Source organism: Geotrypetes seraphini, chromosome 15 (assembly GCF_902459505.1).
Source record: "Geotrypetes seraphini chromosome 15, aGeoSer1.1, whole genome shotgun sequence".
NCBI classification, from domain to species: domain Eukaryota; kingdom Metazoa; phylum Chordata; class Amphibia; order Gymnophiona; family Dermophiidae; genus Geotrypetes; species Geotrypetes seraphini.
In genome coordinates, this window is record NC_047098.1 from 4,400,269 (window position 1) to 4,416,130 (window position 15,862).

The 15,862-nt window shown below is 41.9% G+C and overlaps 1 protein-coding gene across 1 annotated transcript; it reads left to right on the forward strand.

Annotated features, from left to right (window-relative positions):
* YBX1 (Y-box binding protein 1) lies at positions 1-15,418 on the forward strand. Its single transcript, XM_033922142.1, has 8 exons — positions 1-289; positions 675-738; positions 5,447-5,480; positions 6,157-6,246; positions 8,331-8,636; positions 11,836-11,918; positions 12,007-12,272; positions 15,029-15,418. The coding sequence occupies exons 1-7, from the start codon at positions 16-18 to the stop codon at positions 12,239-12,241; spliced, it is 1,086 nt and encodes a 361-aa protein (XP_033778033.1). The 5' UTR covers positions 1-15; the 3' UTR covers positions 12,242-12,272; positions 15,029-15,418.
* Positions 15,419-15,862: the final 444 nt, after the last annotated feature.

The following is a 15,862-nucleotide window of genomic DNA, read 5'->3' on the forward strand; positions in this document are numbered from 1 at the left end:
GGCGGGCTGTCTCCGATGGTTAGCCCGTGCCGAGCTCACTTGTGGGCAGTTCGATCGGTAGCGGGAGCGGAGAGCGGACAGCAGAGAGCCCGAAGGCAGCAGCCCCACCGCTGGCCTAAGTTACCATCAACACCCGGGGAACAGCGAGCCACCGCCGGCCCGAAACCACCAAGCAGCACCGCAACAAGCAGCATGAGCAGCGAGGCCGAGACACAGCAGCAGCCGCAGCCCGCCGCCGCCGACAGCAAGCTCGGCTCGGCGGCCACCGGGGGGGAAAAGAAGGTCATCGGTAAGCGGGGCGGGGAGACGTTGGTGGCGGCGGCGGCGCGCGCGCGCCCGCCCGCCTCGCTTTTTTAACCGTCGGCGATGGAATGCTGGGGCGCGCGGGCGCGCCTCGCTGGTTCCTCCCCCTCCTCGTGCGACGCCACGTGACCTCGAGACGCCCGACGAAGCGTGCGCGCCACACCTTGGAACATAACCGCCGTTTACGGACTTTTGAAAAAGCCGACGTCAGGTAGGGCGTGCTGACGCAATCGCTCGCGAACGTGACGCCATCGCCCTTGCGTGCCAGCGCTTTGTTTCCGGTCCCGGCCACGTGGCTTCCGGCCCTCCTCTTTGCAGCGCTCCCGCGTGGTTCAGGCTTTTAACTGTTGTCCGTGAATTTTGTTTTGCAGCAACCAAGGTTTTGGGAACAGTGAAATGGTTTAATGTGCGCAACGGGTATGGTTTCATCAACAGGTGAGTGCGGGGGGCGGGAAAATGCCAGATGAACCTATTCCTCCCTCCCTCCCACCGACTGTCCATCAAGCCCAGTATCCTGGTCCCAAGTAGTAACAGCTTCTCTTTGCCCATAGTCCAGTATTTCAAGTTCTCCATGTCCACTGACTTTCTCACTACAGCCACCAAATTAAATATGGAACATCTCAATTTGTTCAACACCTATATGAACTGTTTAGAGAGCAAACTGGCATTGAGTTTATTTTTCCCACCCAAGTCACTACTAGAATTGCGCTTCGTGTCCTTACTGGGGTGAAGCGTTCATCATTGGTCTTTTATAGGTTTAAACTATTTTTGACAGGATGAAAATTAGCAATCTGGTGTGAAAATATGTTCAAGAGGTCTGATAAAAAAGAGCACTTATCTTAAACCCGACCGCTACCCAGCCATTTCAGTTAATCTGTTTATTAATTTTGTCAGGTATAAACATTAGAAAACAAGTGTGGTTCACAAAAGTTTGCATGTATGAACAATAATACAGTGGTACCTTGGATTACGAGCATAGTTCCAGGAGCATGCTCGTAATCCAAAATGCTCGTTTATCAAAGCAAGTTTCCCCATAGGAAATAATGGAAACTCGCTTTGATGTGTTCCCCCCCCCCCCCCCCCCGAGAACTGACATTGCTCCCCTCGAAGGCACCCCCCCTGCGATCAGGCACCCCCCTCCTGCCTCAAACCGGCACCCCCCCGCCATGATCCATCCGTCCCCCCCCCCCCAACACGATTGGGCACCCCCGCCACGATCCGACATCCCCCCTGTCACAATTGGGCACCCCCCGCCACTTCTTACCCTCATCTGGGCACTCTTGAAGATCGGCCTACTCGTCTGCTGGGCCTTGAGCATCTGAGCATGCTCAAGGCCTGCGAGTTCACGTTCTGAACATGAACTCGCAGGCCTTGAGCATGCTCAGATGCTCAAGGCCCAGCAGACGAGTAGGCCGATCTTCAAGAGTGCCCAAATGAGGGTAAGAAGCGGCGGGGGGGTGCCCAATTGTGTCGGGGGGGGGGTGCTCGTAAATCGAGCCATGCTCGGTTTCCGAGGCACCGATTTTGCAAATGTTTTGCTCGTCTTGCAAAACACTCGCAAACCGGTGCCCTCGTAAACCGAGGTACCACTGTATAACGAACAATTATAGGTTTGAAGATAGGTGTCATTTCACTGCCAAGTTGAAACATATTCTCTGTTCCTCTCGCACAGGCTATTGAATAGTGCGAAATGATCAGAGAATCTTTCACCTTTTAAAGCATGATAAGCATAGGAGTGATTAATCAAAGAGACATAGCCCCTGAGGAAACTTGGCAGCGTTTTGAACATATACAAGACCAATGATGAATACTTCACCCCAGTAAAGACACGAAGAGCAATTCTAGTAGTATCTTGAGGAAAAATACTTGAACTCAGTACCAGTTTGTTCTTTGAACAGTTGTCTCACTATAGCCACCATCACTACTACCACTCTACCTTCATTTGGGTTTGTGTCCTACTTCCTCTGATGGATGAGGTATAGCTCCAGTAAGCTCAGTCCTGCAGAGGGGTTATCATTTAACTCCTAGCCTGTGACTAATTATTAGGCCTTTTTCCTTTGTATATAACCTGTAAACCTCAAGTTTCAGCTCACTGATACCTTGATATGTTGGTTATAGAGGAAAATTAAATTTATCATGTTCTCACTAGGGCCTTTTGAATATATGTTCACACTACATGATTACGGTAATGTAATATAAAATTTTAGAACACTCTGCAGTACATCCACCTCAGTGTTACTCTATGCTTCCTGGCAAACAAAAATTTCCAAGGGGCTTGGGGAGTGGAGATAGACTGGGTAGGGTCTCATTTTGGCAATTCTATATGTATAAATTTATGAAATGATTTAGAAATTTTTGAGTGCTATTCAAATAATGAGTCAGGAAGTTTTTGGGGGTTTTTTGTGGTAATTTTTTTGCATTTGTTCTTTAAATCTTTTTTGCGGGTAGGAGAAAGTATGGTTTGTATGGGTATTAAAAATATTTTTTATCCTTTTTTCCTTCTGCTTCTCATTTGGGGTAGGATTAAGGCATTGGCAAGCTAGGTGCATATCTAGGACTTGGGTGTCTAGGAGGGGTCCTAATGTGTTAAATTCAGTGTCTCCCAGGGAAGATTTTAGTCCTGGTAAATCTTCTCCAGAAGGGAAAGTGTTGCCAGGGGAGGGGGTGCCAAGAGCAAATAGTGTGTACACTTCGCTCTACTCAACAGAATTTGGGAAGCAGTTTCTCCTCTGCAGTTAGAATTTCATGGAGTACTGAATTTGAGACTTAAAATCTACTTTTAGAGCCACACACACACATCTTTGAGACCTCCAAGGTCCTCTTGAGCATTACTATCTGTACTCCTCCATCTTGTCTGCAGCCTCAGGTGACCTTTGGTCTGGCCACGGCTCTGCAGACATTCACCAAGATTATGGTGGTCGTGGCGGCACCCTTGCGCAAAGAGGGCATTCTTGTCCATCCTTATCTGGATGAATGGTTGAGTCGGGCAAATTCTTGTTAGGAGAGTTCCAAGATTACAGCTCAGGTTGTGGAGTTTCTAGCCGGTGGAATGGTTAATAAACATCTGCTGTCCTATTCTGTTTTTCTAGGCCTTTCCTTAGGAACTTTTGCAGATAATAGGCAGGGGCTTTTTCTGGCCTTTTTATTGTCTGAACTGAGCTTGGGTTCTGTGAGGGGTTCATTAAACCTCGGGGGTGGGGGGAGGGGGGGTCGCACTTGGCAGCCAAGTCCCTTCCCTTCTCAGTTTTTATTTAGAGGTGCCTCAGCTGTACACCTTGCTGGGAGCAAAGACTACAGCTTGGAGAGCAAGTGAGGTCTGCTATTTTAAGCATTAAAGTTAATTTTAAAAAACCCACAAAGAAACTGAGGCAGAGCCATTGATTTTTCTCTAGTGCGAAGGGAAGTTTAATTCATTAATTTTTCTCCCTTCTAGCTAACCGGTGGTTTATTTGAGCCTGCCTTGTGGCCCAGAATGAGTACTTTGGCCTAAGAAGTACTCTGTGTGCTCCCGGCGAGGTCTCAGCGAGACTGACTTGTGTTCTTTTTTTCTTTTGCTCATGGCCGTGTGAAGGGGAACCCTTCCCCAGCCGTCGTGGCTGCTGCCGGTGAGGAAGGCTGGGATTCCCTTGCTGTCATGTCTACTGTAGAGACAAATTTGAGGGCAACCACTACTGTCCTGGGATTGGTAGCATAGAACATAAGAATAGCCTTACTGTGTCAGAACAATGGATTTCTGGCAGGTATTTGTGACCTGGATTGGCCACTGTTGAAAAGATACTGGACTAGATGGTCCATTGGTCTGATCCAGTATGGCTATTGTTTCCAACAGTGGGCCCTAAATAAACCTTAACATAAGAATGGCCACCAGGATATGAGTTAGCCTCATGGTGCTAAACACTAATTTTGAAGATGGGGCCACTTGTGGATCCAGTGAGCTGAAGGCGAGCCACCGAAAATATCTTCCCATACAAAGTCATGACACTGCATACCACTGTATTCAAATTGTTCATTGGGCAAGGAGGTGGGATTTCCAAATGCATTCTGTTGAGAAATGCCTTGTCTTTTAAGCATATGGATTTTCCTAGAGAAGGATATGGAGACAGAATTAGTCTCCATCCCTGTGGTTAACTGCAATAAACCATCCCCATGTTCTTTTAGGGAGAGAGGGAAGTACGAATAGGCCCAGCCACTGACCCTCAAGCCTTGCATTGAAGAATTCGGATGGTTTCCCGTGGTTATCTGCAGGGATGGGGACAAATTCTGTCTCATAAACTTAGAGATGCAGCGTAGCTTGAAAAAAAAGCAGAATGATGGGGAGGGCTGCCATGAACATAAGAATTGCCATACTGGGACAGACCAAGAATCCAACAAGCCCAGCATCCTGTTCCCAACATGGCCAACCCAGGTCCCAAGTACTTATCTACTGTAGATCCCAAGTAGTAAAACAGACACCTTGCTGCTCATAAGAACAAGCTGGATTTTCCCAAGCCATCTCAACAATGGCTTATGGACTTCTTTTTTAGGAAATTAACTGATTGCACCACATGCTCTGGCAATGAACTCACTGGGTCTTGCATTGAACACTGCTGTAGACACTATTGGGACTTATAGAATTGGCTTCAGTATGCATAATTGTTGGGTCCCACCCATGCCCCCTCCCCTGTGAGTGCTTCTTTTGCTTTTGTGTTAAGCAGATTATGCACAACACTTAAGTGCTCCCTTGGAAGCCTTTAGATGTGCACGTGTATTAACACTAAATCTGCAGAAGTGTTAATATTTTGTAAATTACGTCTGCAGTCAGCATAGGCTGAAGACCCACTTTTTCAAAACTGCATTTAGGTCTTAACCCCCTACCCTCTCTACCTTGTCTCCCTTTATATTTCCCTACATGAGCAGCATATATTGATACAACATTTTTGTCCAATGTCTTTCAAAATTAGATTGTAAGCTCTTCTGAGCAGGGGCCATCTCTTGTGTATTTGTATAGCACTGCATGCGTCTGGTAGTGCTATAGAAATAAGAAATGGTGTTGGTGGTAGTAGTTGCATGTAAATTGTGGTACTATGTTAATGGAACGAGGGGAATTGTGACTTGTGCCTGATAACTGTTTTGCTAACATTCTTGTTTTTGCATTTTCAAACAGGAATGACACCAAGGAGGATGTATTTGTACACCAGGTAAAGCTTTATTTACAAAGATGTTTTCCTTTCTATCCATATTATTAGGGATCTGTTTGTCCTTTCGTCAGCCATGTACAACATGGAGTCTTTAAATCTAGAATATTCATCTTTCCATTCCCTCCACTTAACATAGCACTGAACTTGTATACAGAGGTTTTGGTAAAATCTATGTTGGAGTGCTCCTCATCTATCCATTCTCGGCACACTGCACTAACCACAAACATTTGTTCTATGTTTTTTCTTTTGGTAGTTGGGGGGGGGGACTTGTATGTTGCTAGCATTTGATTTGGCAAGCAAATGTGATTTGACCTCTTATCTTTCCTGTACTCTGACCCTGTTCTGAGTACAGAAAAACAGGACTGATTAAAAAAAAATTTAGTGGGGGATGTTAACTAAATTAGTAGTCCAAATTTCAGCTTATCCTGAAAGATTCAAACTTGAGTAAATTCTGCTGACACCTTTACTAGAATATGGGTTTGCCAGTCAGTTAATATGTGGGGCCAAATATCTTTGTGTGAATCTAGAGCTTATAAGGTGCAGGAAACCTTGGCGTTCAGGTTTCCATCCTGAGATTCAGAGCATTACCTTGGTTAGGGGAAGAATTTTAGACCTTATCATTCTATACAAAGCAGTAGATCCAGGTTGTTTAGGAATTCTTTGATATGTGTTGTAGACTGCCATAAAGAAGAACAACCCAAGGAAGTACCTTCGCAGTGTGGGAGATGGTGAGACTGTGGAGTTTGATGTGGTGGAAGGAGAAAAGGTGAGATTCTGGTTCATGCAAAATTGTTGGATGTAATTTCTAAGCTGATTATTGTACTGTCTCCCAGCTTGGTGGGATAATTTGATACGATTGCAGTTTGCACAATTGAAAGGTCGGGAAAATCTGTAGCATAGTTGGGCTCGTAAGTGCAACTCCCTGTTTCTCCCAGATGCTGGCTGTGGGCACATAGTTATTTGTTGAGGACCAGAGCAGGAGCCAACTCTAGGTTTGGGCTCTACAGCAAGCTTGCACCAGACTTTCACTCGCTCCTCTAAATGAAATCCGATGGAGTCGAAAGAATAACTCCAGTCTTTTCTTCTTGGAACACAGAAGGGGCAATAATCTTGAACAATAACAGTTTTTCAACTCTAAAATTTATGTACAATTTCCAAATCAGATAGAAATAGTTCAGATACACTGGGATCCTCTTTATTGGATGGATCCAGCTGCAAAGTCCAATAAAGTCAGCGTCTGTGGAATAGACCTAAATATAAGTTTTTCTGCTGTGATCAGTTGGGTTGTACTGCCCAAAAGACAACTTCTTCAGTGTCTCTCAAGGCCAGCACAGCTCACTGATGGAAAATAGCTCACCATCACCCACAGGTGGAGACTGAGACAAACTTGTGACTGCAGTCCCTGATACACTGCTCTCAGTCTCCAGCAGGTGATGGTAAGCTTTTGCAGCCTTCTCTGTTTAATGTAGGGCTATTGGAAGTTGTTTTAGTGGCCTTCTGTTGCTGGACTGAGCTTGGGAGGGGGGGGTCCATCAGACCTCAGGGGTGTCGCACCCAACAGGTTGAGTCCCCCCCCCTAATATCCTCTACCTCCTGCTTAGAGCCAGTGGAGTCAATTTTATGGACTTTGAGAATGTATGAAACAAACATACGGTAGTTCTTTTCTATGGAGAGCATCAAATCTCCTTTTGTGTCAGAAATGTACCCAAGTCCTCAACTTCTTTCATATGTTTTGAGGTTGCCTGAAAAGTTTGGGGTTTCTGGAGATCCATTGTTGGTTATTTAGAGGATCAGTTGGACTCCCTGGTTCTTGTCTCCTATGCGCTTTTTGTTGGACCAATTCAAAAAAAATTTCTGTGCAAAGTAGAAAGGAATGGTTGTTTTAATCACAAGGTAGGGATAGTGGAAGGGGGAAAACATCAATCCTTGCATCTTGGGACATCACTAGGCCCCCCCACACACACACTTCTTATTGGGGGGGGGTGGAATAAATTACATCAGTTGCTGGAATGTGCCAGAGTCAAGGACTCCAGACCATAAGAAACAGTTTTTGTTGATTTGGGATGCATATATATATAATATACACTTAGAGCTAATAGTTAATATGTGAGTGGGTTGGTTTTGGTGTTTAATTTTTATTATTCATATTGCAGAGGAGGAGGGGTATAAGAATACAGCCCCTTTCATTCTTGTCATTCCATCTGTGGTGGATGAAGCATTTTATTAAGGATTTTGATTTCCTTTATGGAGACTGGAAAGGTTGGGGAAAGGGGAATGGACATTTTGGGGGTCTCAATTGGACATGTTCTTGGGGTGTATTGTTCAATAGGTTTGTTTGAGGATACTATCTTTTAAGAGTAAGAATGGAGTGGGAGGAGGCTAATGAAGGGTTATACCTGTAAAATTGCTGAACACAATTTGTACTAATTACATTACATTAGAGATTTCTATTCTGCCATTGCCTTGTGGTTTAAGGTGGATTATAAAAGAATTACAAAAAAGGTATTACATGAAGAAGATATCTGGTAATTTCTAGGGGAGATACGGAGTAGATGAGGTTGCTTTGGGAAATTGGGGTGGTATTAGGGAGTGGAAGTGGGTGGTTTCATAGCTGTCCAGCTCAAAATTTAGAGATCGACACAGGGACAAAATTTGCCCCATTCCCACAGATAACTGTGGGAAACCATCGTATGTCTATCTCAACCTCAGTCCTACACCAGCATTCTTCAATGCAAGGCTTAAGAGACAGTGGCTGATTCTTCCCTCTCTCCTTAAAGAATGACACTGGGATGGTTCTGTCTTTTGAAAAGCCAACACTTTAATGACCTGATGAATCTATCATCTTTGTAGGGTGCAGAGGCAGCCAATGTCACAGGACCTGGTGGAACTCCAGTGCAAGGCAGCAAGTATGCGGCAGACCGGAACCATTATAGGCGCTATCCACGTCGCAGGGGTCCTCCACGCAATTACCAGCAGAATTACCAGAACAGTGAAAGTGGCGAGAAGAGCGAGGGTACAGAGAGTGCACCAGAAGGGGAAGGTGCTTCTCAGCAACGTCCCTACCGTAGGCGGCGTTATCCATCTTATTACATGCGCAGACCTTATGGGCGGAGACCACAGTATTCCAATCCTCCTGTACAGGGAGAAGTCATAGAGGTATGGAAAGTGCAATTGTATGACAATCTAACCCAGTGTCCTGGAGTCGGGATATTAACAATGAATATGCATGGAAAAGATTTGGAGGCAATTATGCAAACAAATCTCATTGCTGTTCATTGTGGATATCCTGAAAACCTGACTGGCAAGGGGGTACTCCAGGATCGACATGAGAAACAGTGGTCCAACCTGTGGAGCAAATTTATTATGCTCTTAAATCAGTCGTCTAGCTTACTGCACACTCTGTATGCACTTAAGATTCAACAAGATTTCCCCTCCTATTGCTCAATTCTTTAAGTTACATGGAAATACTTTTACAACCAATAGTAGAAAATGGGTAGTAACACTGGGTGAAAGCAGAAATCCATTAAGGCCGGCCTTTATTGCATTTTATTTTGTTTATCCCTGTGGGTGACAACATCCACAGAGCCCGGCATGGATATTAATAAAGTGTACTGTCACTTTAAAAAAATTTTCAGTCTTGAGACTGCCTGTACTGCACATGCACCAGTGCCTTCCCGCCCATTGTCTCTTCGTGGGACCACAGAGCTGAGTAGCTGGTATTCTTGGAGCTCTTCCAAGTATGTCACTTTGAGATTTTGTGCCTTCTATTTATTTTTGTGTGTTTATTTTATTTACTTAAAAAAATTTTTATAGCCCACTCCATCCACAGTTCTGCACGGTTACATAACATTCATAAAAACTAATGTCAAACAAATATTCAACATAACAATTAAAACATACTAAAATGTACACTTTTTTTGTATTTATTATATATATACAGAAACTTAAAAAAAAAAAAAAGAAGCCTGTCTGGAGAGACGCTAAAGGAGAAATTAGGTCCTTACCTACTTTTTTTTTATATAAATTCTTTATTCATTTTAAAACGTTCATCAAGTACAAAAATTTATAATAAATAAAATAAATCTAAGAACTTGTGCATCTTATAATTATAAATATAACCCTCCCCCTCCCACCCTCAAATCCCTCTACTTATTTTATTTTCATATAATGGAAACCCAACCCCCACCCAACCCTAAATCTTACATAATTAATAGAAAAATATCCTTACCTACTAATTTTTTCTTTTTAGTCCCTCCAGAGTGGCACAAACCCCGCCCGATCATTTTCTATATTTTCAGAGTATGTTTTTTTTTTTCCTGCAAGATCTGGTTTGGAGAGTTTAAAGAGCAGTGGCATTTGGTTCGTCTGGTTTAGCTGGCGAACTTTGGGGCGTTTTGAGAGGTTCTTGTTATAATCGGTATTACATTACATTAGTGATTTTTATTCCGCTTGTACCTTGCGGTTCAAAGCAGATTACATAAGAGAACTGGACATTTCCAGGAGGGTACATGACATTGGAGAATACAGGTTGAGGGTATAGACTTAACAGAATGAGTGTATAGACATAATAACATTGGAAGATAAATCATTACATTACATAGTAGATTGTCTGTTTTCATATGTTGGTAGGTAATCGGTTTCGGTAAGATGATTTAGGTTCCAGGTATTTTTTTTTTTATTGGTCGATTGAGGGTATGGTGCCAGGGAGTGCGCAGAACCTGGTCGGTGTAAGTGGAAGAGGAGAGGGAGATTAGGAAGATTGTAATGGTATTGAACAGTAGTGTTTTGATTTCTAGGGAAAGAGGAGAGGGAGATTAGGTAGATTGTATATACTTTTTGAATAGCAGCGTTTTGATTTCTTTACGGAATGCTTTGAAGTCAGATGTTGAGGTTAATAGTCTGGTGATGGAGGGTTCGAGTATCCAACACTGGTCTGATTGGGACTATTCCTTGGTCTTCTCCATGTGAGTGTGGAGTTGTTCTTACTTGTTCAGCCTAGTTGATTTCTTCTTGGCTATTTGTAAAGACTTGAGTGTAAGAGGGGCTGCACAGCCCACTTGTACTGATGCCAAAAGTTAGTGTCGGTCTCCACCTGCTGGCAGAGGAGCGTAAATTAATCTGTTTCTGTGCTGGTCTGGAGGGACTAATAGAAAATTAGCAGGTAAGGACCTAATTTCTCCATCATAATTATGCAAAGACTCCTCCTGCAACTGAACAAGTATGATTTTCTTTTCCAACAGCTTTGCTAAAAAGTTCTAAGAAGAAATAGGACTGTAATAATCTATTTCTTTTCCAGTTTGCTTTGCTTTCCTTTCAACAGAGGTTGAACAGTTTGCTTTCTTGAGACCTAACTGGGTGCATCTCTCTGACAAAGTTTTTATAATAACCTTCAAAATGGAAGGCACTATAGATCTTTTGATATCAGCAAGTATATTTATGAGGCTTGGGTCGAATGTATAAAATCACCATTTAATTTTGAATCACCATTTTCACTTGTTACCTTGACCCTTCCAAAATTTGACCATTTCATGTCTTGTGTCGCTGAATCTATTAACTCTGTTTTATTACAAAAATTTCCAGAAACATTCTGGACTTAAGAATGTCAAAAATGCTGAACTTGTGAATGTACCAGGCTCATGACGTAATGGTGGAGAAGTAAATTTCCTTACCACCTTAAATAGTTCCTTAAAAGAACTTGTAGCATGACAAGATTTTTTGATCATAATAATTTTTTTGGGTATCTGAAGTCACACTATACTCTTAAGGAGCATGGATAAACCTAGAGTCCCAGATTCTGTAAACTGAGTCCTGATTGTAGGCATCCTACAGCTGCCTAATCAGCCAATCGCGATGCACTTAAAAAAAAAAAATGCTTCCCAGGCAGGCTGCCTATGTTGAAAGTGCCTCCGGGAGCCTAGGGAGGCCCAGCCCACTTAAGCTCCCCTAAGGCTAGGGGAGTAGCCTTAGGGGAACCTAGGTGGCCCTACGCATCTCCCCAATAGAACGGGAGACACAATTATATTGTAAGTAAGTAGACGCGGCTGCTATACTTAATCGCGGCAAGGGTTCTCCATGCCGCAATTAGTATAGCAGCCGCCAGATCCCCCCTCCCCCTAAACGAACGAGGCAGGAGGAATGTGCAATCCCTCCTGCTGGAAACCCCCCCCCCCCCCCCGAAACTGGTTTTTCTTTAGCACTCTCCAGACCAGTAGAGGTTAATCTTTACGAATGGGTATATATCCAATCATGTTATTTTCTCTTAGCCTTGTTTTCTTTGTTCTGGGAAAGGATTTTTGTAGTGTTCTTTGACATTATATAATTCAAGCCAGATTCTCTTTTGTTGAATTACTTTCAGGGTGCTGACAGTCAAGGTGCAGGAGAGCAAGGCAGACCTGTGAGACAGAATATGTACCGGGGTTACAGACCACGATTCCGCAGGTATGTCAAGTGCTGGTAGCCTACAATGGTTTCTTGATAGGAATTCTCATGTAAGACAAGCTGCTTAAAAAATCATTTCTCTTTTCAGAGGCCCACCCCGACAAAGACAACCAAGAGAGGAAGGGAATGAAGAAGATAAAGAGAACCAGGGGGATGGGACCCAGAGTCAGCAGCCACCTCAGCGTCGGTACCGTCGTAACTTCAATTACCGACGCAGACGCCCAGAGAACCCTAAACCACAAGATGGCAAAGAGACCAAGGCAGCCGAACCACCAGCTGAGACTACGTCCGCTCCCGAGGCCGAGCAGGGCGGGGCTGAGTAAATACCGGCTTTCCATCTCTACCATCATCCGGGTTTGTATCAGTTTGCTTATGAATTTTCTTATGGTACACAGAAGCCTAGCCTACTGCGTAGTGGATTGTGCAGTCAGATCAGTTAACATTCTGCATACCAAGGAAAGTGTCTAGTTTCCTTATGGCAGTGGCATTTACAAATTAATACAGTAGGGAAAAGATAACATCTTCATAGATCTATAGAGCCTTTTATCTTCCTTTCAGGAGTTCCATGCTATATTGCCTTCAAATCGGGTACTTTGCCAAGGGCTTAAAACAGATGCCTATAATGTTTATCAGAATGTAAGACTTGATTACTCCTTTCGATGGCCCTTGAAGATCAGGGGCTGTCACCACATTGAGAAGAATCCACCTATATTGAAAATGTCCGCATCTATGAGACAAACTTGGTTCTTTTTGTTACATAGAGCATTTTGGACCCCAGTTCGATTACAAAAGTTAGATAGTTCTAAGTCTAATAGTAATAATAATAATAATAAGTCTAATGTAATGAATAAATAGTAGGATTTTTCTTCTTCTTTTCTTCTTTTAAGGATATTTTTTATGACACACATAGAGGGGGGGTAAGGAAAATAATTTCTACATAATATGTTATAATATGTTACAATATGTAATGCATGAATGAAAAGTAATAGAAGGGTGGGGGGAGGGAGAGGGGATAAAATTTATTTAGAACATAATGTATTAGATATAAAAATGTTATTGAATATTCATCAATTGTATTCTAACATGTTGTACACTTTCTGTAAAATTTGAAAATTAAAAATATATTAAAGTAATAAAAGGGTGGGGGGAGGGTGAGGGGGAAAATCAAATTTAGATATATAATGTATTAGATATAAAAGTGATACTATGTATTTATCAATTGTATTTTAATATTTTGTACACTTTATGTAAAATTTGAAAATAAAAAATAATGGGGAAAAAAAAAAAATAGATGCTGGCATTGTAATCTGGAAGTGAGGACTTTAGATAATTTAATATTCTATTGTCCCTGTATCATGGCCTTTTGGAAATCAATTTGGTCTCAAATTAATTGTTTACTAGAAAACCATGTAGCTTTATCATATGATACAATTCTATTCGGTACATCAATGAGAATAAAAAGTCAAATTTCAGCAAGTAATAAACTTTTATTGATTCTGACAGGAGTCGCCATACAACATATCACCAGGAATTGGAGGAATTATAGCAGACTTAACTATACTTTCTGGTGGAATTTGTTGTGCCATATTTACAAAATGGAAAGAACAATTGCAATACAAAAAGGAAATTATAATAATTTTAAAAAGATCTGGGGGCCATTAACTTATTGCAATGAATAGACGCCATTTTCCATTGAAAGTACATTTATAATATGGGGGAGGGAGGGGGGTGGTTTAAAGTTCTATTTAAGGTTTAATCATTAGATAAGAATGTAATATTTATACAAAATTTATGATTAAAATTGTGGGAAGGGTGGGTGGGGAGGGAATAAATTTATGTGTTTTAACATAATAGAAAGAAATTCAAGTGATGTGTATAAACTTAAATGATGTAATATTGTGCACTTGATGTAAGATGAAAAATGAATAAAGACTTTGGGGAAAAAAAAGAAAATAAACTGGCAGTTAATATGAACAGCTGTTAATGGGCCAAGTTCTAGAAGGTTGGGTGGGGCTTTTGAAATTGTTGTATGCAGCAAGTTTGCGACCTATTAGAGCTATTTTTAAGAGTTTTCCCTATTCTAATAGTTACATATTTTTAAGTAGTATTTCTGTCACCTCCATAGACCGGTACAGTTAATCTTCACAGATGGGTTATATCTCACTGTGACCAGAAGGTGGAGACTGAGATCAAAACTTGTATATTAGGTGAGGCTTCCCTTTCCCATCCAGTCTTTTTCGGTCTCCAGCAGTGTGGTAATTTGGTTCCCCATTTTGGGCTGTTGAAGTTTGCTTAGGACTTCTGGGTTCCCTTTGTGCTTGGACAGGTCCTGTTTGGGGGATCCATCTGACCTCGGGGGTGTCAAATCTGGCTGGTCTCATGCTATGTCCCTCCCCCCCCCTTCCTCCACCTCCCTACATTTTTGTAGAGGTGTCTCAGCTGGCAGCCTGGCCACAGATACCAATCAGGCCTCCAGCTTGAGAGCCATAGAGTCTGATCTGCTAGAAAAAAAAATCCTGAGGATGTGCCGGTCTAAAGGGCTCATTTCCCTTTAAATTGCTGTCTTTTTGTGATTTTTCTCAACTAACTGGCACTTATTTTACAGCTAGGAAGCAGTTTCAGCACAATGAGCAATAATGAGTCAGAGCAGTGTCCAATCCAGGTCACAAGTACCTGAAAAAACCCCAAATAGTAGCAACATTTTATGCTGCCGATCCCACTGCTCTGACTCATTAACCAAGTCAGCCAAATCTATATATATTTAGAACTTTAGCTTCAAAAATGTTGGTGGAATTTATTTTGGATTTATCGAGCATTGGCTTCCCCCATCTCTCGGTAACTCGAGAGAAATTGGAGCTTTGGATCCTTGGCTGGCTTGGTTATTTCCTGCAACCATATACAGACAGGGCTTCCCAAACTAACTCATGACCCTAGGAGTTCTGGCTCTTCAGAAGGTCACACATTTTCTGCAGCTGTATGGAGAGGTCATTGTCACAAAGAGTGAGAAGTGCTGCCCTAATGTATAATAGCCATGTTATTCTCAAGTCTTTACAGATTCTATTTATTTATTTGGGATTTATTTTTGACATTTCTTTTTCTCTCCTCTGCAGTTTAGTCATCAAAGAAGACAATGAAACACAAATTCCAGCAATAAGAAATGAACCAAGAATTGGAACTGAAGATCTTAAGTGCTTGCTTTTTGCTGTTGACCAGATAACTAGAACAACTGTCTGCAGATCTTATGCAGCTTGGAGTTTTTTTTATTATTACTTAAATAAGTCTCCTTTTGCAAATGACAACATGTTTTTTAAAAGCCTATTTTTTCTCAATATACCTTTTAAAGGTTTTTAAATTGTTTCATATCTGGTCAAACAGATTTTTGAGAAGCTCATTTTTAATTTGGATGGAACGTACACCTGAAAATTTTTTTTTTTAATTTTTTTTTTTTTTCCCAAATGTCAACAAACTGCAAGCATCTGTTAATAAAGATCTTAAATCTGTTTGTCCAGCTTTATTTAAATGACAGCTGATTCAAAGTTACATCTCCGTGTTGGATATTACAAGAACATTGCCCTTACAGAAGTTAGAGGTTGTTTTTAATTAAATACAGATAAAATTGAGGTCTTAAAACATTAAATTCCAGTTTTAAAGTCTGATTCATGTAGTAATATATTTACAGGTTAATTAAGTTGCTAACCTTATGTGACTGTACTATTTGTGTAACTAGTAAAGTAAAGGGTTTTTTGTGTGGGTAGGAGGTGGCATGTATGCATGAAAGCCTTTCCTTGTAAGGCAGACTTGTCTAGACAACTGGGCTTATGCCCCCTGCCAGCAGAGGGAGATAGAATCAACTTATAGCAAATTTTATTCCTCTATAAATGATAGGTGCAGCTTTCAGCTCTTCCCTAGGTCTCTGCTTCCAGCAGCTGGTGCAAACATGATTG